The 26,627-nt window shown below is 39.2% G+C and overlaps 2 protein-coding genes and 1 long non-coding RNA gene across 15 annotated transcripts in view; 1 reads left to right on the top strand and 2 right to left on the bottom strand.

Annotated features, from left to right (window-relative positions):
* Positions 1-2,650: 2,650 nt before the first annotated feature.
* On the bottom strand, positions 2,651-11,030 carry LOC123630299. Of its 6 annotated transcripts, none has more exons than XR_006732639.1 (4): positions 10,808-11,030; positions 9,744-9,849; positions 8,358-8,538; positions 2,651-2,930 (listed from the first exon to the last, which is right to left on the bottom strand). It is a non-coding gene; the product is annotated as an uncharacterized LOC123630299 (long non-coding RNA). The 6 variants fall into 6 exon arrangements; XR_006732641.1 differs by lacking the exon at positions 10,808-11,030 and adding an exon at positions 10,372-10,785; XR_006732640.1 differs by lacking the exon at positions 10,808-11,030 and adding an exon at positions 10,328-10,784.
* DNAJC19 (DnaJ heat shock protein family (Hsp40) member C19) lies at positions 10,492-15,258 on the top strand. The gene is made up of 6 exons (XM_045539751.1): positions 10,492-10,669; positions 11,585-11,636; positions 11,718-11,791; positions 12,849-12,928; positions 13,560-13,630; positions 14,835-15,258. Exons 1-6 carry the CDS (start codon positions 10,667-10,669, stop codon positions 14,903-14,905), a joined length of 351 nt encoding a protein of 116 aa, XP_045395707.1. The 5' UTR covers positions 10,492-10,666; the 3' UTR covers positions 14,906-15,258.
* An 8,512-nt stretch (positions 15,259-23,770) lies between these two features.
* The window catches only part of FXR1 (FMR1 autosomal homolog 1), a 66,219-nt gene continuing 63,362 nt past the window's right edge, over positions 23,771-26,627 (bottom strand). For 6 of the 8 annotated variants that reach the window (XM_045539743.1, XM_045539745.1, XM_045539744.1 and 3 more), the window contains 2 exons: positions 25,536-25,627; positions 23,771-24,830 (listed from right to left, as the gene is read on the bottom strand). In XM_045539743.1, coding sequence (XP_045395699.1) covers positions 24,660-24,830; positions 25,536-25,627 — 263 coding nt within the window. In that variant the 3' untranslated portion in view covers positions 23,771-24,659. The remainder of the gene's footprint in view (positions 24,831-25,535; positions 25,628-26,627) is intronic. The other 2 variants (XM_045539749.1, XM_045539750.1) reach the window with 1 other exon arrangement.

The following is a 26,627-nucleotide window of genomic DNA, read 5'->3' as shown; positions in this document are numbered from 1 at the left end:
GGCCTCTTTCCTTATAGATAGCCATCTTCTCATTCTAAATCCAAGATCAAGACAGATTCCGTGTCTGGTAAGGGCCTCCTTTCTGTCTCATAGACAGTACCTTTTCATTGTGTCTCCACAGGGTAGAAACAGTGAGGGTCTTTCCGGGGCCTCTTTTACGAAGGCACTAATTCCATTCATGAGGGCTTCACAGTCATGATTTAGTCACCACCCAAAGGTCCCAGCTCCTAATACCATCACACTGGTGATTAGGTTTCAACATATGAATTGCGGGGCAGGACAAAAACATTCATATCATACCCAAATGGAGAATTTAGTAAGGGGACTGTTTACAAAGATGAGGACAGGATTACAGGAAATTAACAAACAATGGGCAAGGGCCCTATGTCTAGCAAGGCAGTGTGGGCCAGTAATGAAGTCATTACAACTCTTAGACTTGAAGGAGCAAGAGGTAGGAATAACTACCAGAAGACACACACACACAACAGGAGCAGTATTCTTCAGAGGACACATTCAGTCAGCCTATGCCAACCCACCAGGAAGGGAGATGGAGAAATGAAGAGCATGAATTTACTCTCCTCCTGCCTTCGGACACCCTGATCACAGACCTGGCTGAACCCCAAGCCAGAAGATGAGAGCTCATTGATATAGTTCATTAAGGTCAGCTTCCTACCTTTTTCTGCTCCTCTGGGTAACAGAGAAGGATGGAAGAAGATGGAGAGAGGATCTGGAGGGGAAAACAAAATATATCCAGCAAAATATTCCCATCTTCAAAACAGAAGTAAATGTTACTGTCATAAAGTGAAATGAAATAATCTATATAAAGCGTTTAGCACAATGTCTGACACATATTTTTTTTCCCTTGTGGGGGGACCCTTATCTGCCTGGTGTCATAGTTCCACGTGTACATTTTTGTGGAGTGAGGATTTCCAAACTTTAAGAAATGACCAATTATTAGTGGGTTGTGAACTTAATAGGTTTCCTAGCATTTATTTTTTTTAAGAAACAGAAAAGACCAGCATGCATCTCATGAAGTAAGGGTAAGTATTATCTCATAAAACAAATTGTGATCTTGTGTATTTGAATGTGTCCACAAGTATATTTGTTCCCTGGATCACAATGTCAATTGTATTTCTTACTAAGGGCCATGGTCAAAAAATGTTTGAAAGCCACAGTGAAAGAAGAATACTCTTAGCTATTCCCTCTCACCTCTCACTTACTGATTCCAAGATACTGGCCTACAAGATTGCAGTGACTTAGTCACAAGTCAAGGGATGCTGACAGTCACCAGAAGCTAGAGGAAACAAGGAATGACCATTTAGCCATTCATCAATCAGCGGACATTTAAAAAGATCACTTTTAAGGGCTCTTTCCAGGATGTCAGCATGTAAATAAGAGATTACCAGACTCAGATCTATGAGTTTGGTGTCATGAGAATTGGGAAGGCTTCTATACACCCAGTTTGTACTCTGGCTTCCGTCATAATAATAATAACCCCACATTAAGTGATAACTATATGCAGAACACAGTATACACATAATTTCTGTCTTCACAAAAAATCAACAAGGTAGTTATCATTAACCTTGTTTTACAAATGAGGGAACAAGTCAGAAATAACTTGTCCAAGTCACAGAACTAGTAAGTTACAGAGCCAAGTTGTACTTCCAGTTTGATCTCCCTCCAAAAACAGAGGTATCTCCACCTCAACAAAGTGTTTTGCTGTGTTGCCCACCATCAGGTCCGGCCTCTTGGTGAACTACAGTCCTGGTTCTTTGGATCCTTGCTTGGAAAATTCACAAGCAGTACCAATGCAATGGAGTGACCACAGACAGGAAGCAATTCCATACAAACAGCTTTTCTTGCAGAAAAGGAAGCTATACAAAGAGTATGTTCCAGAAAGGAGTGGGTCAGTCTCTACAAGTGGAGAAAGATGTTAGGACTCTCAGGTGGTTTCCTTTTATTGGCCTGGTCTGGAGGAGGACTTATGGGAGGTGTGGGATGTTACCAGATGATTGATATACATGACTGACAGGTGTTCTTAACAAAGTTGCAGCTCCACTGGTGCCTCAAAACCTCAAGTTCCTGCTCTTTGCGGTTATTAGCTGCGTTTTCCTGCAATTCCCTCCCTAGTTTCTCCAGCCCTAGGAACCACCCTCCTGGCCTGCATCTGCCACCTGTGGATTTGGTCCCTGCCTAACATTCCCCCTGAGAGACATGAAGCCTGAAAATCTTTGGGGCTTGGGGCTGAAGGTTCATCTTCTGTAGCTGCTTTGAGCTGAATAGGGACAATGCTCTCCAAGCTCAATGACCTCTTTTAAGAGGTACAGGTGGAAGTTCCTTGAGGCCTTATCTAGCAGCTCCATGGGTGGTGGTATTAGCTTGTTCAGATACCAGGTGAAATCCCTGAGCTAGGGTAAGTTTCATGTGGAACAGCTGAAGGCTTAAAGACACAAACTTAGTAAGAAAGTTAAAAATGCATGAGCCAGATATTAATAGAAGGACAATGGCCATTAAAGGTTCCAGAAATGGTAGCAACCAGGTAATACTTGGGAATAATGAAGAAAAGAAGTTGTAGTAAGATGAAGAAAAATGAAATCATAAAGAAAATATGAAAATTATGGGTACTTGAAAATAGGCAAGCACAAAATTATTCCTTCATGCTACAATATATTTACTATGCAGAGGATTCCATCAAAGGCTAACATAAGGTAGATCAGGAAATATATGCAGGGATTCTTTATTATCTGTGATGGCATAGCCTGTGAGGTTTAATCATTTCAGCTTTTTGAAGAGAACCTTTAATCCCTCAGGTGGTTCACACTCACAGGTATCTGTGGTATCAGCATCCTTGCTAGTGTCTGGGCTCAGAGTGTCCACTGGTTTAGTTCTCAAGATGTACACCCAGCTCTCCATTCCCTTCAGTTGGACTCCTGTGGGGTAGACAACAAGACCTGATACAGGACCTTACATATGGGCTCTGACTGACTGATAGGTCCTCTTTTTTTCCAATCTTTAAGGAGGATCCAGTGCCCCGGTTGCATGGGGGAAGTGATTTTCCCTTCCTATGGACCAGGCAGGACTTGTTGCCCATAGTCCAACAATGCCTATTGTACTTTCCCCAGATCTATGATGTGTTTTAGAAGATTACTAGCCTCAACACGTTACCTGATAACTTGTACTTGGAATGGTTGACCATATAGATTTCAAAAGGACTGAGTTTTAGTGTCCTGGGAGAGACACAGATCCGCATCAAAGCCTTGGGAAGATTTTGGACCCAATCTGTCTTAGTCTCCTGACACAGCTTAACTAGGGTCCTTTTTAGAGTTTGGTTTGTTCTCTCAACCTTGCCACATGCCTGAGGCCACAAGGAGGTGTGTAACTGGTAATCTACCCCTAAGGCAGTTGTCAGTCTGTGGATTACTTTGGATGTAAAGGCCAATCCATTATCATTCTGAAGGCTCAGGAGAAGACCAAAGTGAGGTATGATATCTCTTAACAATATTTTACATACCTCTGTGACCCTTTCTGTATGCATTATGTATGCCTCAACCCATCCTGAGAAGTTGTCTACCAATACCTAAAGGTATTTGTAACCTCTACACTGATTCATCACAGTAAAATACAATTGCCAGTCTTCCTCCCCCGACCCCCACCCCCACCCCCACCCGGTACCTGCCTTGCCTCTCTATTGGCTCTAGCAACTGAGGCGGTGAGCTCCCCCTTGTGGATTATTTTGCATACACAAAAGTAGCATGAAGCGGTAACTTGTTTGACCAATTTGTTTAATCCTTGGATAATCACCAGGTTTCCTAAAAGGATCTTTAAAGACTTTGCCCCCACGTGGAAAGCTTGGTAGAAGCTAGAGACCACCTTTTGAGAAATATTTTAAGGGATGAAGGGCTTTCCCTCTGGCTCCCACCATCCCGTAGGAGTAAAGGTGAATCCCCATCCCTTGGCCCAGTCCTCCCCTTTGGAATAGACTGGTCTGTCTTGTACTTCTAAGGGTGCAGGTAAAACCAGTAATGCCATGGATACAAACTCCTCTTTCCTTGCCACCCTCTTAGCCTCTTGATCAGCTTTGTTGTTTCCCTGTGCTACGTCCCTTTCTTTTTGGTGCCCTCTATAATGCGTGACTGAGATTTCTGTTGGTAAATACACTGTGTGTAAAAGTTTCTGAATTTCCTCTCCATGTTTATCGGAGAGTTTCTAGCCGAGTGTAGCCCCGTTCCTTCCAAATTTGGTCATGTGCATGGAGAATCATAAAGGCATATTTATTAATACTGTCAGTGTATATTTGTATTCTCTTATCCTTGGCCAGTTCTAGTGCCTGCCTTAGGGTTATCACCTCAGCCTTTTGAGGTGAGGTATTTGGTGGTAAGGGGCCACGCTCGAGAACCTGAGTATAGGAGACCACTGCACACCCAGCTCTCTGATGTCCATCTATCACCATACTACTACCATCAGTAAACCAAATGTCCTCTGGGTCTAATAGAGGGGCATCCTTTAAATCTGTTCTCCCTGTCGACCCTGTTAGTATTGATTCTTTACAATTATGATCAAAAGTTCCATGTTCTCCTGGTTCTGCCAGAACAAGTGTGGCTACATTTAAGGCTGCACCAGTTTCCAGAGTGACATCTGGGTGTTCTGTTAAGAGGAGCTGATATCGTAACACCTGGCTATTGGAGAGCCAACACGGTCCATGTTTTGTTAAAAGACGGGCCAGATTATATGGTGCCTGAACCCTGAGAGTCCTGGAAAGGACCGACATTTGAGCTTCCTCTACCAGGAGACCCATGGCAGCCAGCACTCTCAAACAACGGGACCAGCCTCTGGGTACAGGGTCTAAATTTTTTAAAAAATATCCTACCAGTCACAATTCCCCTCCAAATTCTTATACCTAAACTCCTACAGCCACTTTATTTTTCTTATCAACATATAAAGGGTTTGTCTAAGTTTGGTATTCCCAAGGCCGGCGCATGGGCTAAGGCTTCTTTTAAGTCTTGAAAGGCTATCTCCTGTTCTTTCCCCCACATCAGGACTTCACTTTTATCCCCTTTTAAGGCTTTATAGGCCAGCGTGGTGGCTCACAACTGTAATCCTAGCACTCTGGGAGGCCGAGGCGGGTGGATTCTTTGAGCTCAGGAGTTCGAGACCAAGCTGAGCAAGAGCGAGACCCTGCCTCTACTAAAAATATAAAGAAATTATATGGACAGCTAAAAATATATATATAGAAAAAATTAGCCAGGCATGGTGGCATATGCCTGTAGTCCCAGCTACTCAGGAGGCTGAGGCAGTAGGATCGCTTAAGCCCAGGAGTTTGAGGTTGCTGTGAGCTAGGCTGATGCAACGGCATTCACTCTAGCCCGGGCAACAAAGCGAGACTCTATCTCAAAAAAAAAAAGCAAACAGGAATTGATTGTCTGGGTATAAAGGAATTGAGAAGAAGGCATCCTTAAAATCTAGGACAGAAAAATAGGTTGATCCCAGGGGAATTTGAGTAATAATTGTATATGGAATTGGGACCACTGGATATAATGGAATCACTGCCTCATTTATGATTCTGAAGTCCTGAACAAATTTCCACTTCCCATTCCATTTTTTTACTGCTTAGAATGGGAGTGCTGGAAGGGGATGAACATTCTACCAACATCCCAGCCTTTAACAATTGTTGTACTATAGGAACAATTCCCTGCCGCCCCTCCAGGGACAATGGATACTGTCCCTTGTTGGGGAAGGGAATTCCTGGTTTTAGGGTCACCTTTACTGGTGGAATCCTTACAGCTTGCCCTGGATTTCCATTTGCCCAGACTCTAGGATCTACATTCTCTAGGCCTGTTGGTAGCTTCTGTTCTCCCTTAAAATCCTCTTGAGGGCTCCTCTTCCACATGACAGTGTGGGGTTGTAATTGTAATTGGAGACCCACCTTAACCAAAAAGCCTCTTCCTACCAAAGAAATTGGTACTTTGAGGATAAGCAGAAATTGGTGAGTAACTAATATTCCTTCCCAGCTACATCATAAAACAGGAATATAATACCTTCTGGTGGGGCATCCATCAATGCCCACAACCATACAGGAGGAGGATGACAGGGGTCCACCTCTTTATGACAGAATAAGTGGCTCCCATATCGGTGAGAAAAATAATTTGCTTGCCAGCCACATCCAAGGTTACCTGAGGTTCTTCAAGTATGATCTCAATGGTATGTGTAGGGAGCCTGTGTCAAACCCAGGCCCCTTCAGGCCTGGTTATCCATGACCACTATGGCCTGGGCTGCCCCTTGGCCCTCGGGGTTGAGGGACAGTCCCATGCCCAATGGCCCTGTTGTCCACATCTGGGTCATGGTTTTCTGGGCCCCACAGCCTTCCTGGTATAGTTCCAGGCTCCTTCCGTCTTGACTCAACACTCCTTTCAAAAGTGCCCAGGTTTCTCACACCAAAAACAGCTCTTATCACCACCCGCTGGGTTCCTCGGAGGAGCTGGGTAAGCCATAGCAGCAATAGCCACCCCCAATAATTTGGCCTTTTGGTGATCCTTCTGTGTCACTTTTATATCCCAGTTGCTGTAGACAGTGGAGGCCACTGACAGTAGCTGGGCTGTATTTGTCTGGGGTCCCAAGGCCAACTTCTGGAGTTTTCCGTGAATATCTGAATAAGAGTTGTTAATGAAGTATTTATTACTATTACTGCCTCTGGTGAGTTAGGGCCCATGTTGGTATATTTCTTGACAGCTTTAGTGATTCTTTCCCTAAATATTGCTGGGCTTTCTTCCCTTCCTGAACCACCTCTGCCAATTTAGAAAAGCCAACTGGTTTTACCTGAATAGCTTTCGTGCCTCCTATAAGGCATAATATCATATGGTTGCGGAGGTGGGGGTCTTCCTTAATCCTTGTTGGTAATTCCACCCTGAGTTCCCCTGGGGAACTGCTTGATTTCCAGGGGGAAGATTTTGATTTAGTGCATGAATCTGATCTCCATAAACCTGACTGGCTGCCCAATCCTATTTCTTTCGTCTAGTGAGCAGCAACGTGAGAGCAAAACCCACACATCCTTCCAGGTTAAATCATCAGGTGTTCAAATTCTTCTATGAACCTCTCTGATCAGCTGAAAAGCTTCTGAGTTTTTCCTTACATGTTTTGAGATGCCCCATTGAGAATGGAACATGGACCCTCACAGCCTGTCCTGTGGGCCCCAATACTTCCTGTAAAGGACATATGGGAGGTAGATTTGGACTTGGAAAAGAGGGGTAAAGAAGATGAGGTGGACCATATTCTGGTGGTGTTTGAGGTTCCTCTGGGGCTGGGGCTACAGCCATAGTCCTTTGTTGTTACTTGATTTCTTTTCTGAAATTTGAGGTTTCTCCAGAGCCAAAGAGGCACCCTGACCTTTTTCTGTCCTCTTAATTTGACACTTTCCCACACAAGACTCACAGTATTGGGGGTTATCTCTCAGGTATATAAAGGCCTGAGCATAGGGAATTTCTGATCAATTTCCCTCCCTTCTACAAAAGAGATCTAATTGTAGGATAGTATTCAGGTTAAGACTCCCATTCACAGGCCAGGATTCTCTGCCTGTCAGTGGGTATTGGGGCCAGGTGATGTTGCAGAAAAACACTAGTTCCATTTTGCAGGGGCTGTTGAGTCCAAGGGTCTTCAAGTTTTTTAACAGACATCCCAGGGGAGAATTGGTGGAAACTGAGGTTTCCTGTCCCATTGTCTCTATGAAAAGAGAATAGACTAGATCAAGAGTAGATTACCCTCCGGACCAGGCATTCCTCTCCTGGGCGGTACTTCACCGTGGGGACACCATGTCCCACTCCCATGGTTGGAGCCCTCCCCTGGCTCCAGAGACCCAGTGAGAACTTCCCCCCACCATGACCATGTAGCAGATGGTGGGGGTCAGTCTACCCTTAGTTCTCTAAGTCTCAAACAGCATAGGATGTCATGGAACCTAGTCCTAGAAAACTAAATTTTGGTTAGAAAAAGAAAGATGGGATTACAGGGGTGAGGGAGAACACTTATGTTGCTACAGGGGCCTCACTATAGTCAGGCAGGTTTTCCAGTCAAGATATTCCTTCAACCACTCCACTATCTCCTCAGCCTGAGGACAAACCACTCTCTACAGAGAGCAGGCAGCCAACTGACTGAGGGTGAGGGGAGTCCCATAAGACCTGGGCTGGCATGTAGCAGGATGGGATTTCCATTTCCTGAGTCCTAGTGTTGTAACAAAAAGGACAGGAACTCCACGGTTTGCACCACATTCGCACTACTCACCATATTTCACCACAGTTGGGAAAGCAAGAAGACATAAAGACAATGTGACAAGGCAACCTCCAGAAAACACACATACTCCATCACCTTACCTTCAAAAGAGAGAGGATCCAAGGTTTTCGCACCAAATATCAGGTCTGGCCTCTTGGTAGACTGTTGTCCTGGTTCTTTGGCTCCCTGCTTGGAAAATCCATAAGCAGGGCCAATGCAATGGAGTGACCACAGACAGGAAGCAATTCCACACAACAGCTATTATTGCAGAAAAGAAGGAAGCTATATAAAGCAACAAAACATTCCAGAGAGAAATGGGTCAGTCTCTACCAGTGGAGAAAGATGTTAGGACTACCAGGTGGTTTCCTTTTATGGACCTGGTCCAGGGGAGGGCTTACGGGAGGTGTGGGATGTTACCAGATGATCGATACACGTGATTGACAGGTGTTCTTATAACAAAGTTGCAGCTCCACAGGTGTGTATGCCTCAAATCCTCAAGTTCCTGCTCTTTGTGGTTGTTAGCTGCAGTCCCTTCCCTGGCTTCTCCACCCCTAGGAACCGCCCTCCTGGCCTGTATCTCCCACCTGCAGATTTGGTCCCTGCCTAACACCCAACCCCAGTTTCCTGAGGGTAGGCTTCTGTAAGGTAATCTGTTCCTCAAGCAAACTGCATGCCATAGTTTGTACATATCAAAAATATGCATAATAAATTTTTCCACGTAGCATTCTGGCTTGTTTCTGCCAATTTGGTCCCAAAGTCTTATGCCTCACTTGATTATTTATTTTGTACTTATTAGGTAAAAACTCGGTAAAAAGGAGGCAAAAGAGGAAGATATACACTTAATGCTAGTATATTAATGTAGGATATCACCTTAAATCATGTGTTGACAACAAATTACATCACAAAATCTTAGAGCTAGAAGAGGTCTTAGAGATGAAAATGCAAACTGCTTTTATAGATGAGAAAAACAAAGTCAAAAAATTTGTATATTTATCTAATAGCCAACAAACTCATCAAAGCAGAATTGCACTGCAACATAAACAGATTTTTTTAAACTCTGTAAATTCTAAGTGGGAAGTAACTCCAAACTTATTTTGATCATGAAAACCTCAAATTATTAATATAAAACGTCCATTATTCTTGACCTCTCTAGCTGTCCAAAAAAAGAAGAAAAGGAAAATGAAAAATAATAAAAAAAAGAAAAAAATTGAAAAAAAACCAAAAAACCAAAAAACATCCATCCATTATCATCTCCATTATTTTTCTCTTCTCAAGCATTTATGTAGGGGTATATGAAACCAATGCCCTGTAAAGACAAAATCAAGTCCTGCCTTTTATTTTGGGGTAGCAGGAGAAATATTAAATAGCACTTTTCAGTTGTAGGATTTTAAGATCTCGTGATGAGAGTATTAATTGGTTTTGAAGTGGTAATCCCATTCTACAAAATGAAAATCCAAACATTCACAGAAAGTCCTGTCAAGTCACACCTTTAAAAGTTCTTTTGGTCGGGCGTGGTGGCTCACACCTGTAATCCCAGCACTGTGGAAGGTCAGAAGTCAAGACCAGCCCCAGCAACATAGCAAGATCGTGTCTCTGCAAAAAATAAAAATAATTTTTAAAAAGCAGCCAGGCGTAGTGACCCGCGACTGTAGTCCCAGCTACTGGTGAGTCTGAGGCAACAGGATCCTTTAGCTGGGAGTTCGAGGTTGCTGTGAGCTATGAGGACACCACTGCACTCCAGCCCAGGCCACACAGCGAGATCCTGCCAAAAATTAAATAAATTAATTAAAGTTTTCTTAATGAAAAAATGCTACCGAGCAACCCCTGACACAGTGCAGTTTGTTCCTTTGGTTTCTTGGGATATCTTGTTTCCTACACCGGGTTACTACATATTTGTTTGGCTTCATGGTGGAAATCTGTCACAGTATGTTTAAGTATATTCATTACCTTTGACAAGTATAAACAAAATAAACGGCAAAGCGACGTGCTTACAGGTAGGAAAAGAAAACCGTTCTGAGTAAGGCTGCACAGCATTTGCCTATGCCCCTCCCGGAAGAAAATATGCACATACCGGTGCCGCAGGGGCAAAGGGCAGAAAACAAAGAGAAGCCCCACCCTTAAGCCCGGGTGGGAGGCGATCCGCCCACCCTCAACCAAGCCCAAGTAGCGTTCTCCGCCCGCCCCCTGCTTGAGCGACTTTCCTCCTTCTGCGCTTTTTCCCTTTTACGACATTTTCCGGCCTAGTTTGCGGCTTCTACTGTCGTGTTTCGGAGGCGTCCGTACTTGGGAGGCTCGTGCCTGCTACCCGCGAATGCGTCGCTCTGTGATAAAGGCGCGTCGGTAGTGGCCGCGACCTCTGGGCTGGGATGATACGTGCTCCCGGGGGAGGCGGGGGAGCCGAGCCGGAGCCATGGTGAGTGCGGCCTTCGGGGCGCCTGGGCGACGTCCGGCCCGGGTCTCAGCCTCGGCTCCTGGCCTGGGCAGATTGCCGCTGAGGTTGTGCTCCCTAGGACGAATCTGGGTGGGAGGTTTAGGTCTTTGGGCGTCATACCAGGACACAAAGCTGTTGGCCCGCTCCTCCTGGGTTTTTGTGTTGGTACATCGTCTTCAGCCCCTGGTCAGCTGTCGCCCGGCGCCAAGGCTTTGCTTCCCTTGAACTCTCCTGTAAGGTCAGAGTCTCTAATGGACTAGGACATTCGTGGGAACTCATCTGCCTGTAACTGTCCTTGCTCTAACACAGCCTCACCGCGCTTGCGCCACTTTTCTCTCGCTCTTCTTACCCCTTTGGCTCTTGCAGATATAGAACTCTAATCTCTGCTTTCCTGAACATATTTGGACCTCTCTCCTATTTGGAGACAAGAAGACAGTGAAGTGGGATAGTGCTGAAGGCTCTCTAATAAGCTAATCTCCTAGTTTAGCCCACGCTTATCACTGAAAATGTTTTATCAGAAGCTTACAGGAGCTGTCTGTAAACAGTTCTGCCGTCTCTACTAGAAACTTTATCTCTACTGCTCTTGGTTTAACTTTAATGTGACTTCATTTGCTCGAGGCTGAAAGAAGTTTTCAAAGGGATGTTATCTTTTTCACTGTTGCAGAGGTAAATAAGCAAGTCGACTTGCCCTCTTCTATGGTGAAAACTCCCATACCTTTACAATGCATTCAGGGTAACAATTGTAGTAGTTTTAAAGGATCATTGGGCAGAATATTTTCGCCTTAAAACTCGTTTCTCTTATTGAAATGCAACTTATAATGAGTAGGGGTTGGGGGAAATGGGCATAAGGAAGGGTGGAAATTAGGGAAATAAACATCTACTGTTTTCTCTTTCCAGGCCAGTACAGTGGTGGCAGTTGGACTGACCATTGCTGCTGCAGGATTTGCAGGTTTGTTTATGGTTTAGGGGTGGAAATGAACTAGAGGAGATTGGGGATTTATTTATTTATTCTATTTATTATTGGTTTTAGGCCGTTATGTTTTGCAAGCCATGAAGCATATGGAGCCTCAAGTAAAACAAGTTTTTCAAAGTCTGCCAAAATCTGTAAGACTTTGTGAATATTTCTTCTAATTCTTTGCTGCCTGCGTTTGAAACCTAGGGCCACACTTGAGGAGGGGTAAATTTCCAAACATCCACAACGTTCTAAGTGATTGCTTTGGGCCCCTTCTCTTGTTTCCACAAGGAGGGTGTAGAAGTTCTGAACTTTGTAATGGTGCTACCCCAAAAAGTTGAATGTTATATATGACAGAATTGGGATGGGGCAGTGTTAACAATTCTAGTACAGTATTATAACAGTTATTATCGCTTTATTGTTCACCTACTGTCAACTTCAGCATCATCTGTCCACATTCTTGCTTTCCTTCAACTGCTCTGCATCACAAGCACACAGGGATCTAGGGTTCTAAAGTGATCTGTTCTTACTGTGTGGCTGTGGCACTACCTAACATGATATTTAGTGCTATAGTTAATTAGGCTATAGAGTATGACTAGACGTTATGATCACACCCTCTGTGATTATAGTTAAGAATGAATTTGCCTATGACAGCCTGTTGAGTATTTTTATGTTGTGATAATAAAGTGATAGGAGGCTTTTCCAGTTAAGATTTTTGACATAACAAGGTGAGAGGACCTGATAGCAGGTCCTCTGTACATATACATATCTTAAAGTGTATACATATCTTATTAATAAAGTCTTGTTTAAAATACTTTTGAGCTATTTGTCTCAAAAGACCTCCAAATCCTCTTCTTGAGGAACTTGTTCTAAACCATGTACTGTGAGATCAAATTTTCATCCAGAATATGGCTAATTTGAAATGATCTTTCTTCGCTACTAGAACTGGCTTTGAGACACTGTTCTTTTATTTCCAAGATAGTTTACATTGGCTGGGAAAAAAAGGACCTGTTTCATGATCATTAAAATACTTGTTTCTTCTTGTATATAAGATTTAGGTGTAGCCAAAATGCTGTGGAAATTGCACTTAAAATTCTCTGAAATGGCTTAGTTTTGCTACTGATTAATTCTATGAACCATTATAAACTTACTTAGCAACTTTCAGTTTATTCTACTAATCTTTCCTTATAAATGCATTTCTTCTTTCAGGCCTTCAGTGGTGGTTATTACAGAGGTGGGTTTGAACCCAAAATGACAAAACGGGAAGCAGCATTAATACTAGGTGTAAGGTAAAATAATTTCTAATATTTTTAATATTTTTCTACAACTCTAGAGCTATGAGGAAAATGTTAAGAAAGCCTTTTCTCCTTTATTATTAGGAAGGAGTTATAGGATGACTTTGTCCCAGGAAAATTGGTATTATGAGTTCTAGTCACTAGAGCCTTAGTGGTCCTTGCTTGCATGTACATTTTTAAGGTCTAAACACTCCTACAAAAGTCAAATGAGAAGACACACTGGCACATAAGCACTTTTTCATTCATTTAAAGATAGACTTATCAAGAGATTATTACACAGTACTCAATCTTGTTCTCTGTAACTGACAGTTTCTGTGGTGAAATTTCTGCCTTCATTTTCAAATACTTAAACCTATTTTCCTTTTCAATAAAAGGATTATTGTAATGAATTTTATCAAATTCAACATTTTTGGGAATGCCTTTTTTTTTTGCTTTTTTCTAAGGAGCAGTTTGGTTCCCCAATTCAGGATGTGCATTTTCCTTCTGTGTTAGGAGGTTCCTAAACAGCTTTTCATACTGTTGTGTTAACTTACTACAGTTTCACATCTTTAATTGGCCTTTATGTACAATTTTTTGATGTGATCCAGAAGTAGACTGAAGTAATACCTTCTCCTTTTTCAATTAGCCCTACTGCCAATAAAGGAAAAATAAGAGATGCTCATCGACGAATTATGCTCTTAAATCACCCTGACAAAGGTAAGCAGTCTTTATTTACACTCTTGTTACATATGTTGTTGGCATAAATGTTATTAATGGAATAATTTTATATCCCTTGGCTATTATAAGGGAAATGCCTAAACCTGGGTGAGTACTATCACCCAGGCTGGATCCATGTGTTTTTGACATCTTAAAAGAAATTGAGTGAAAACTTTGTTTTGAGATCTGTAATTGTGATAAAATGTGACCTCTAGTAGTAACAGTCACAAATACTGCTGATTTTACTATGTTTTACCTATATTCATAATTAAAGAAAATGTTAAATTTCAGTTAATAAAACTAACTCTTCTCCATCCAGTTTAGATACTTTGAAATAGAGATTACCTAGTTAGAAATTTATGGGATTTATTCACTTCTGATACCCCTATAAGCAGCCTTGGCTATGTTGAAAGAACGCAGATATTTCCTTTGAATACCAAAACTTAGACCACAAAATCCATGTGCTAGTGCTCAAATCCTTTTGCTTATAGAGGAGAGGCTTTTCGTGAAGTTTTCATGGGTTTTGACAGTTTAAACAGGGTCCTGATTGTTTGGTATTTGGCCTCACAGCATATTTTACAAAATTTAGCTTGTATTACGTGGAGGGCTTCTGATTCAGTAGGTCTGCGTGGAGCCTATAAATATGCATTTATACCAAGTTTCCTGTTGATGCTTCTTGCTGGGCTTACAGCCACACTTTTGAGAATCCCTGCTCCAGCCGATTGGTACCTGTAAACATTGTGAAGGGACAGTTTATAACAGGAAAAGAGAAAAACAGGACAGAAAAAGGATCTAAAGAAACTGGGTTTTTTTCAACAAAGTTCAGAAGCCTCTTGAGAATATTATGGTTTTAAAGTAACATGGTACAATAAATTGATGTTCATTCATGATTTGTAATCATGAATAGGCTAACTTACACTATTTCAAAGGCACATCTATGTCTATGATACATGTTTTTTAAGCATCCTGAAAAGGTGTCATTTTTGTGGAAATCTCTTTCATGGAAATTACCTCATTTCCCATTGATCGAATATATTACCATTTACTTAGTGATCTGGTTGCAGTGTCATAGTTTTCTTTAAAAAATAATTTCTACTAATTCCACCTCAGATAAGTATTGGGATCCTTGAAATGAGAGTAGCTTTTTACTAAGCAGAAATTGGGAATCCATATTATAACTATTCCTTTTTCTTTCTTCCTATAGGAGGATCTCCTTATATAGCAGCCAAAATCAATGAAGCTAAAGATTTACTAGAAGGTCAAGCTAAAAAATGAAGTGAATGTATGATGAATTTTAAGTTCATATTAGTTTATGTATATGAATACCAACTTTTTATAATAAAATACCTCAGAGCTATAGTTTTTAAAAATGATTTAGCATAAGCTAAATCAAAGCCTTGGTATAATTTTCTCATTTAAATTTGAGGATTTTAAATCAGACTATAGACAAGAATATTTGATGAACAAATGCACACCATTTCAATAGAAATATTCATTACTCATTTAGCAAGTAAGTTGGTATACTCTTCAAGGCAAAGTGAAGTTGACAGTCCTTGCTTTCCAGTAGCCTCCAGTCTAATGGGATAAACTGGTAGTTAAACTATGTAATAAATATTATGATGGAATTAGCACGAGCTGTTGAAGTAGGGACTTTTATTGGGATGAAAAACTGTTCAAGGTACAGATAGCTGGCCCAGCTACCTGGAACCCTGTACTTAAAAGTGAATTTAGCCACGACTTTTACCTAAGAAAGTGACCTAGGTATGTAAATGTCACTGACAGAATTTAGTTTCATACATCAGAAACTCTTTAACAGTATGACAAAGATTTGAGAGTACAGGGCCTATTATTAATCAAGTATTTAACACTGTATTCACTTAACCCTCAAAGATACTGACCATTTACAAATTATTCCTCAAACTGGTTATTTTTTGACATAATCAAAGTTTTGTAATTGTTATGATCAAGCTTAAACATCAGAACTGAAAATTTTAGTGTCCTCAGTATCAAAATATTCTTCAGCCTGGACTACTAAGAATTTCTATACTAATAAATTTAAATGACATTTGAAGGCAAATGATTTACTATCCATCTAACAAAATATGAGGATCTTAATCAGAGGCCCTATACAAAACATCTGAGGTAAGCTAACTAGTCTATATTCCCCATCCAGAGATATTATGTGTAGCTCTGAGATGATAAATTTAACTACCTACCATCCAAGCTTTCTTAAATTATCATAAAGTTCTTATTAATGGAGAACACAGAGACTTCCAAGGTAAAAACAGTGGAGATAATCATATTTGTTGGCATTTTAAAGTAAAGGTATAGTTCTTTTGTTTATACCCTGTACCTTGTTTAAAATCTGATGAAGTCTATTACGATTTAGTGTATAATGAAGCACTGGCTTCTAAGGCTTTTGTGTAGGATAAATGTTATTTCCAGGGACAAAGGGACATGAAGGTTCTTGTTCACCATAGTTTTGCCCTACAAAGTTGCTGTGAACACTAAATTAGCAAATACTGAACCATTGTTCCTAGGGGAAATACAGGTTCTTATGAGCCTGTGGTCACGCTTTTGTCCACTGATTGATACATAACCTTGTTTTACATATGTAATATGTATTGTTGCTATCATTAACATTGAACTCACAGCCAACAGCACTGTAAGTTAAGCAGACACATTATAGCCTTCTTTGCTTTAAGAACACTAGGTAGCACTTCACTACTACTCTTGGGAGCCATCTTAAGCAGCAAAATCACCAACAAAAAGCACAAACATGAAACTCTGCATTAAACCAACCACAAAAAGGATACTTGTTTATGAGAGCTGAAACAGGAAGGCAGACCATTGCTTTGTTTTTGCACATGGGATGTTTCTTAATTTTTGCCATCCTGTGAATATTTACAGATGACCAGAAAAGCATGTCAAGTGTTGATTTTGGAGTTACAAATAAATTTTAGTGAGTAGGCAAATTCACAAGTAAGGAATCCACTAATAATGAAGATCAACTGTATTTTGGTTTACTGACCATTTATTTCAGACCTTTGGACTACTCAAAAAAATGTTTCTATGGACAAGAGCCTTAAGACTAAAAAGCAAAGTTTTAAAAGACAAATAATGTGATAATATGCCCATAGGCAGTCAAGCATTAACTCTAAGAAGGAACACTTAAATGTTGTAGGTACAAATACTTTTGAGTGCAAATAGCATACCTCTTTTAAAACAGGTGCTAAGACAATGGAAACCCCTTTAAAATAATACTGAGGAGCACAGCAGAGCATATTTTTCTTTCTTATCAGTTTTATTTTCCTGTAGGCTTACCTTTTTCAAGTAGAAGAATCCAAATTTCATTGAAGGCTATTAGACAAACTGAACATTTAAATGTCATCCAGGTGAGGGCTCTAGAACCATAATGGATAACTGAAGTATATGGAATCTGTAAAACAACCTTTGTCTTTTAGTGGTATTCTTACAGAATACTGGATCTATGATGTGAACATTTATTGAATACTTACAATGTACTAGCATTGTGCTTAGCATTCTTCTCGTATCTCAGTAGACTAAGTATTGTTATGTACATTCTACATGTGAGGAATCTGTAGTGAGGCTAAGAGGCACCCAAGGCGACATGGTAAGGCTGATCTTTTTTCAGATCCCATGTTCCATGCTCGTACCATCTATACTATAGCATCTTTCACAGTTCTGATAATCTAAGCATGTTTTCCTTGGTAGTATTAATACCAAGTTGTGAGTCTGGTATTTGTTTTTTTTTATTTTCTTTTTCTTTTTTTTTTTTCCTAGAAGACACTTAAACCTGTAATGAGTCTGGTATTTGTCATTATACATCTAGCTTGGGGCCTTTTTCTTTACCAGCTGGTGTTTACAAATACGAGGGAGCTCCTTCCTGCTCCCTTGTCTGTAAAAAGGATAAATGGCCAACCTGAAAATGTAAGGATTCCTCCACATTTTATGGCTAAGGAAACAAAAAGCCAGAGCAAATGGTTTCCAAGGTTATACAGCTAGTGAAACTAGAATTAATAAGCCCTGGGTGTCTTCTCCAATTCACTATGTGCGTATCAGTTCTCAACAGATGTCTGGAGGGGAATTCCTATCTACGGCCTTGATATTACATCTGGAATACCAGAGGTTTGTGTGTCCCTTAGCCCCTTCCCTTTTGCCTTTACAGGCCATGTGGGTTGATGTTAGATAGGAATCCTAAGCTACTGTATATGCAAACTTTGCTCTGTTGGTAAGGAAAGTGGGCTATGAGTGGTCCTGGTAGTTAACTGTTTTCTCCCATCTTTAGTTTCAAGCAAATTCTCTGCCATCAGGTATTTCCAAATGATGAGAGAACTATGAAAGCATTTAAATGAAAATAGTCTAGTTATTCAGATCACGATTCCAGAATACCCAAACCATTCAATAAATATTTGAGATGCCTTGTGTGCAAATGGGTGACATAAAAGCCCATACCTGTATGTTCTGATTCTAGAAGTTTGGTTACATGGTTTTCTCTGTCATCTTTATTTGCTCTAAATTACAAGAAACAAGAGCAAGGAGGGTAGAAGGCAGATAGAAGCAAAACCACTGAGAAGTAATAGGGGGGTCCGGCACGTCACGCCTGTAATCCTAGCACTCTGAGAGGCCGAGGTGGGTGGATCGTTTGGGTTCAGGAGGTTCGAGACCAGCCTGAGCAAGAGTGAGACGCCGTCTCTACTAAAAATAGAAATTAGCCAGGCATGGTGGCACATGCCTATAGTCCCAGCTATTCGGGAGGCTGAGGCAGAAGGATCGCTTGAGCCCAGGAGTTTGAGGTTGCTGTGAGCTAGGCTGACGCCAGGGCACTCTAGCCCCGGGAACAGACTGAGACTCTGTCTCACCAAAAAAAAAAAAGGGGGGGGGGGAGGGAATTAGGTAACTAGCTTCTTAATACAAAGTCAAATCCTAAATATGTTAACTATGCCACACTGAAAGCTATTATGTCTTCAGGATACTGAAAAATGTATGTCCTACCTTAAACCCTCCCCCAGAAATATTTAAAAATAAAATCCACTCAGGCATAAAGCTTCATTTAAAGGGTTAGTAGGGTTTTAGGCTACAATGCTGAGTTCTGCTTCAATTATGAGAATGTGCAAGGCATCTTTTCTATTGACAGTGACCAGCTATAAAGGTTGTTCTGCAATTCAGAAACCTGTAGTAGTGTTTACATTTTGAGTGCACATGATCCCCAAATGTTAATTCTGATGAAAATTTAGAACTTGGCTCAAAATTTCAAAGAACAGCATAAGCTAGAAAACTGTAAACTTGAGTTAGTTAAACAAAGTAAAAAACACTGCTTAGAATTAATGCTGTACTAGATTTTTTATCTAAAGAATAATATCTTTTTTTCTGTAAAGAATCCTGGACTGAGACTAACCTTGAGTACCAGGAAACTTAAATGACCTAAGCTCTGCTTTTTGTTGTTGGGCTATTGTGCAGAGTGTCTGCTTAGAAACAACTGTTGCCTTAGCAACAGGACATAGAACGAGCTATCTTGTTACTTATTCTTCCTGACCCAATAATAAATTAACAGTCCAGTAATAAAGTAACAGTCCAGTGTTGATATAATCTGGAACATGTTAACACTTGCTGCTACCTTAGTCCTGTTTAAATTAGTGAAATTTCAAATGTAATGTTTATATTTTTCTTTACAACCTGAAAACAGCAAGTTAGTTGAAAAAGGAAGTTCAAAGAGGTTGAAGTATATGCTCCATGCAACTACCAAGTATAAGCTGGTTTATCTAGAAAAACTACTGGAAAATGTTTTTAATGAAAATGACCTTTAAACTAGAAAATGTAGTAGGTACATTTTACAGTTAATCCAGTAAGAGGGTACAAACACACAGAAGATATTTTACCCAAAAAAAGAACATACCAGTCACTGAAATACAAAGAAATCCAAGAAACTATTAAGTGGTATACGTATGACTGTAAGACTGAGGAAATTAAAAAAGAATTATTTTGCCTTTGGGTTATCTTTAGATTGCATTCAGCATAGTTGGAAATGGCTAGGATGGATACATACATAAAACAAATGCCAGTTTAATTCACCATATACTCTTTATGTGAATTCTTGGCCATTTGGTTGTTACCCAGAGTCTGACACATGACTAGACTGAAGCTATATTAATACTGGAAAGACCTTCAAAAAGTCAACTAGTCCAGCCCTCTCTGGTTGGATAAAATTGAAACTATAGAGAAAAAAAGTTAGAAAATAGTGGCTCCCAATTCTGTACATTTACCGAAAGCATCTTTTCAAAGGAAGAAATAAAGCAAAGCTGTATTATATTAATAGTTTTTCCAGAGGAATGTTTAGGTTCCTGACTTCAGTACTAGAAATAGTAGAAGACAGAGATGAATCTCAATCTAAAGTGATCTACTGATAAAGCCCTTTTAAAAATACATATATTATAGGTTATATAATGCCTTCATCATCCAGTAATTAGGGGTTTTCTGGATGTTTGGACTTTTCCTTGAATTTCTAGTATAATTATACTTAAAAATTTGTAATTAGTTTGAACCATAGGAGATTCCCAAGTTGCCCATTTTTGACCCATAAAAGTGTTCATTTCCTAATATTCAATCTAATGGACTTATCTCAACCAGCAGTAGAATGCGGTTTCAAGTTAACAACACTTGCCAAAAGTCTGACTATAGCAGATTACAATTATTGCTTTATTGTAAAAGTTCTTGAAATAAAACCCAAATACTATCATAAGTTAATCATGGGTTATAAGTCCACTAAAGCCTACAGAGTAATAACTAAAATTTTTAAATAAGGGATCAGCAGATTCACTCTATCAGATATCCTTATAAAAAAGCTGTAAGGGATCCAAACCTTATATAATAGCAAAAATAGGAAGATTGAAACTTTACAACAAATATCCTACTCTCCCTTTAGGAATTTTGCCAAACACATAGATCCAGTTTTAAATACAAGTTCCTTGAAGCCTTCTGTAAGAAAATCTAGGTGTAAACTTTCCTTTACTGTCATTCTCATCTAATTAACACAGGACCACACATTATAGCCAGTTTTATCTGTTCTTAGTATAAGCTTATTGTAGACACAACCTGTAAGAACACGTTGGTTTGAACCTTAAAACTGTAAATCTGTTTGCAGAGGACACAAATACTACCATTTCCCAATCAAAGTACAACATTTGGTTAACATGCCAGCTTTACAAAGACCCTCCTCATGTTACAAAACACTAGACAAATAGCAAACAGCTACAAAAATACCTGTGACTTAGCACCATGGAACCCAGCCACAAAAGAATGGACATGAATGGAGATCCAGGATATAAGAGTTAAAACACCAACTGCTTTTGACTCCCATCACAGCTTATTGTTTCCCACATCTGTTCTTTTGCTGTACCTTTTTAAAAAATATATTTAAGCAACCCTCCCTCAGTCTTGTTCTAAGGAGTATCTCAGGCACGTTTCCATGAACTCACTAGTTTGATGTACTGCTTAATTCCACATTAAAATACATGCATATTTAAAATTAAGATTTCTGTGTATCCCTGTAGTACTTTTTCACCAATGTTACCTGGCTTGTTAACCAGAGAAACAATTTTGCAGTTGTTTTAGGCCCTTTTAAGGCTTAAAAAGGTGATGCATGGCCAGGAGCAGTGGCTTACACCTGTAGTCCTAGCACGGTGGGAGGATGAGGAAGGTTTGCTTCAGCTCAGGAGTTGGAGACCAGCCTGAGCAAGAGCAAGAGCCCATCTCTACAAAAAGTAGAAGAGTTAGCTGGACATGGTGGCATGTGCCTATAGTCCCAGTTACTCTGGAGGCTGAGGCAGGAGGATCGCTTGAGCCCAGAGGTTTGAGGTGGCAGTGAACTATGATGACAACACTGCACTCTAGCCAGGGCCACAGAGCGAGACTGTATCTCCAAATTAAAAAATAAAAAAAAAAGAGGTGATGCCTAAACTAAGAATCCCAGGCCACCCAAGTTTTCGGAAAAAGCAGATCCTTTTTGCCTCCGCTGCTACTTCATGATGCCATTCAGATTCCACATACAATTTCACATAATTATGCTGAAACAGTTAATTGAGCTGCACAAGACCTTCCAGAATACATTTTTTTGCTTGATTGTCTACTGTCAAGTTCTCCCATATCAACAGTTCATCTAACTAGGACAACAGCCAAAAAGATGAACCCCTCTCAAAATAAGTTTAAGAGGCTCCCTGAATTAACAATAGTTACATCTGGGGAGTGCGCTTTTCATTTATATTCCTGAATCTGGGTTATGTCCTGTTTTTTTTAAAAAAAAAAAAAAAAAAACACAAAGACTTGCTTATCACAATTCTGCAGCACATACATTGTTTTAAAGCAGCGGTCCCCAACCATTTTGGCACCAGGAACCGTTTTCATGGAAGACAATTTTTCGGCCCGGCGCAGAGGCACACGCCTGTAATCCTAGCACTCTGGGAGGCCGAGGCGGGAGGATCACTCAAGGTCAAGAGTTTGAGACCAGCATGAGCAAGAGACCCCATCTCTACTAAAAAAAATAGAAAGTATCTAATATAGAAAAAAATTAGCTGGGCATGGTGGCACATGCTTGTAGTCCCAGCTACTCCGGAGGCTGAGGCAGGAGGATTGCTTGAACCCAGGAGTTTGAGGTTGCTGTGAGCTAGGCTGATGCCATGGCCCTCTAGCCCGGGCAATAGAGCGAGACTCTGTTTCCAAAACCAAAACAAAACAAAAAGACAATTTTTCCACGGGGATGGGGGGAGATGGTTTCAGGATGATTCAAGCGCATTACATTTATTATGCACTTTTCCTATTATTAATACATTGTAACATATAGTAATTATACAACTCACCATAGGTTGCGGACCCCTGTTTTAAAGGACAAAACATTGGGTTTAGTCATTTGTAATGAAATCTTAATAGTTATTTCTTGGAGCATGGTTATTAATTACTGCTATTCTAAAAAACTGCTTCAGCTATACTCACTTTCTAGGATAGTTTTGTTCTTTTCCTATTGAAACAATATGGAAAAGATTTTAAGTGAATCTACTCTACATGAGAGAAAAAGAAAGCTAATTTTTTTCCTTATACCACATTTGCCAACTAGGGATTAACTAAAATTCTTCTCATACCTTATAGTTAATTTGTAACCCAATTATGCAAGGGAACTAAGAATAAAAAGGCCAGCTATTAATCTTGTTTCTAGAACTTTGACAGATTAAAAACAATTTTGGTGAAATTTTTTAAAAACCAGCATATGAAATTATTTGATATCTTTACATAAAGTGCAGAAATCACACTATTTGCACTTTACCGTTTAGAAGGTTTCAGGAAAAACCATTTAATACCAGCACATTTTAACCTTAATTAGAATAAACTTGAAGGCTAGGGTTATATACACACTGACCTGGCAAATTTTACGTTTTTAATAGTAACACTTTTATGCACATAAAAAACTGACATAAATTATGCACATAAAAAACTTTTCAGATGCCAAATGATAGAAATGGCTATCATTCTTGCTCAGTAGTTTATATACTGTGAAGCAAAGCCCTCCCCTAAGTCCACAATTATTTGATTTCACCTCACAATTAGCTATATAAATTACTGTATCATTCTTTCTTTATAACAAACATTGTGTCTTTATCTTTGCAAACTAAAGTTTTACAATGATTTTTAATCACTGGTATGAAAACCTTCAAAATCACTGCATTGAGAATCAAGAAACAAATTATTGGTCTATTACTTAAAAACTATTCATCATTCTTCTTTTATAAAACAATTTTCAATAAAGAACTAAAGGCAAAGGTAAAAATTCTGCCTTCTACCCGCCATTGTCTAAAAATTGCCTTTCATAAAAATTTTGTTACCAAGATTTTTTTCCTGATAATCAAACGTATTATCAATTCCCAAAGCCATCTATTCTAACAGTCTAAATTTTAAGTGTTAAGATTTCAGAGGATTCATTACAAAATGATTAAATGGCCAACTGACATTTTAATGCTATTTATGAGCAAGTATAGATGCTTTTTTAAAAAGCAATCAAAGCATACTATTCTAAACCTATAAATAGCTCCAACTACTTTGCAACAATTGGTATAAAAAGTAGAAAGTTAAAAATCAGCAAATGGAAGATCAAAGTTTATTTACTACCTGCATACAAAAACATATTGCACATCAAACAACTGAAATCAAAAAAAAAAAAATGAGAGAGAGAGAAAGGAAAAGAAAAAGAAAAGATACTCTACTGAAGACTAACATGTAGTTTATACAGAACAAACCTTCTGGAAATTGATCTTTTCAGTAGTTCAGGTTATGTCTGAATGGACATGACTAATTTAGCTTAGTGTCTTAACTAAAGCTATGTTTGATTTTTAAATACTGTACACTTTAATAAATAAACCAAACAAAGCCTCAAGGTAGAACAGTCACTGCCAAATATCACCCAGTGTCCCTGCAGATGAGAGTTTAACAAATGTATTCCAGTGGTCTGCAGAATTTTCCTCTACATACAGCATTTAAAAAACACATTAAAACAGACCAGTTTCCAGACTAAACTAATGAAGAAATTACAATTCAGTGCAAAATATTTTAGACTGCATTTCATTCTAGTTTTCCTCAGGTGAAGAAGTGGTTGCATATTAAAAATGTAACAAAAGCAGCTAATGCTTTCATAAAGAATATTAGGTTAGGGATCCCACCCCACCCCACCTCCCCCCATCTCTGCCATATTTTGAAAACAAAATAACATTTCCTATAGCCAGCAACTTTTTTTAATGTTACATATACTATTCTCAAGGCACATCTGATGATATATTTTATAACACAGTAGGTGTCAAAGTATGTTTAACATATGATTTCTTCAGGATCCCTCCCCTTTCTGAATTCCGAATGGAGGAACTGAAAGTGCGATGTAAGACTGGCGATCCATATTCTATCTTTGGCAAGCTTGTACAAGCGCTATTGTAAATGTAATGTAAAAGAACTGTAAACTAGGAACTTCTTCAGTTTATGAAACACCATTCAGGACTGCTGCTTCTTGAGTGTTTTCTTCTTTTAAGGTATTAATCTTTTCTTCTCCTGGAGTACGCTGTAGCTTAGAAATTTCATCGCCAGAAGCACTAGTTGGGCCATTTATTGCCTTTTCTGAAGGACCATGCTCTTCAATCACATCTTTTGCCTGCCAAAGGGAGACAACTTTTTCAACTTCTTTATAAATGAAATCTATAGCTGAGGAGAAAAATAGCTACATAAACATTAGCTAATAAAAAATTTCAGTTTAATATGCTACAATGGATCAAAGAATTAAAACATTCTTAAAATTCAAAACAAATACCAATGTATTCTGCTCTCTGGGTCTTTCAACTCTTTATCTCTAGTACCTAGCAGTGCCCAAACCACACGAAGCATCTGTACTGTTTAATGAAACGTGTATATAATTTTTTAAAAACCACTGAAAAATTCACCATGTAAATGATATAAACAGTTAATACCCTAAGTAAAACAACCACCTACTTTACTCACCTTTTTAAAACTCATTTACATATCAAATCCCTTAAAGGGTTTAAAAGAATTGAAACTTAAAAGAGGTATATAGCCTACTGCTCCCCAAATTAAGCAAAAGTCTCTATACCCACTATCTTTGGGAAGACTAAATTTTACAAATGCTATTTAAAGTTCTAACTAAAAAGTATTTCAGGCTCAAGCATGCATATCTTCAGTTACTTGGGGCGAAGTACAAAATCAAGAGTCTTCTCTTTAACTAAAATATTATTTGTCTATTTGTGGAAACAAGTGATCATACAGTAATTTAAGAAGTAAAAAAAATAATGCTACACCATTAAAAAAAAAAAAACAAAAAACCTACAGGTTAAATTCTCCTTACCATTTCTTTCTTGTTTTTAGCCAAAGTTTCCCTTGGGAGGTTTCTTTGTCTGCTCTGAGACTCAGCTCTAGAAATATAATCTGCAACTGTGACTGTTAAAGATGAGAAAAAAATTACAGGTGTTGAAAAGTATTTCTAAAGTTTATTTATGGATAAAGAGTAATTTCACTATTAAACTAGTGGTGGGTCACCCAATTTCAAAATTTTTTTAAGCTGGGTACCACCTCCAACCAAAAATAAAGCTTGAAAAATTTGCCTGTGATTTTAATGCTGACAATACAAAATTTCAAGCTTGAGACTGAGGAAGTTGAGATTAAAGTCCTCTTTCCCAAGAATCCAGTTATTTCCTTTCCGTTGAATCTAAGGTTGTGGGGCAAATTTGGTGTAGAAACCCACAACCAAACAGAAAATGTAGATTAAGTGTTCTAAACCCAAACAGTGCTTGCAATTATCAGTAGGTGGGAAATGGGGCATATTACATGCAAACCATAGTGTGATATACTTAAATTTGAAAATTTCATCAAAGGTATAAAAGATTTACTCAAATGTTGGTTTTGCTTAAAAAAAAAAAAAGGGAAAACGATATCCTGGTATGATATATTTTATGGCTCCTTTTTAACGTTTCACACGAGAAACCATTCTGAATGACTGAAATAAGGAACTACAACTAAAGATGACAGACCATCACCCTAAAAATGTGGACAACCGATCATAGTGGGGGAGGGGCTAGAGTAAATTCAGTGACAACTCTACCCACTTTTGCCAGTCTCGACAGAACTTGATTGAAATGTGTGTTTGCAAAGAAGTGGCAGCAGTAGATTAGGAAAAAGACTAACCGGAGCTAACACCCTACTGCCAACTCAAGTGCCACAAATGACCTGTGTTCTACAGGTATTGTGGACTGGCCTCACTAACTCAATCCTTTCTCTTCAAGAACTTGAAGCTTAGAATTCACTGATTCGAATAAATATCAAAATAACCACCCTCTTTCTTCCAAATTATTATTTCCTACCACGAACTGGTTAACAAAATTCCTGACATGTAAAAATACAGTATGTATTTTAAATTATGGGAGCAATTTAATTATGTAAA

The sequence above is a fragment of the Lemur catta genome, chromosome 1 (genome assembly GCF_020740605.2).
Source record: "Lemur catta isolate mLemCat1 chromosome 1, mLemCat1.pri, whole genome shotgun sequence".
Lineage (NCBI taxonomy): Eukaryota > Metazoa > Chordata > Mammalia > Primates > Lemuridae > Lemur > Lemur catta.
The sequence above is the reverse complement of the archived record's forward strand: the minus strand, read 5'-3'. Positions and strand labels throughout refer to the sequence as shown.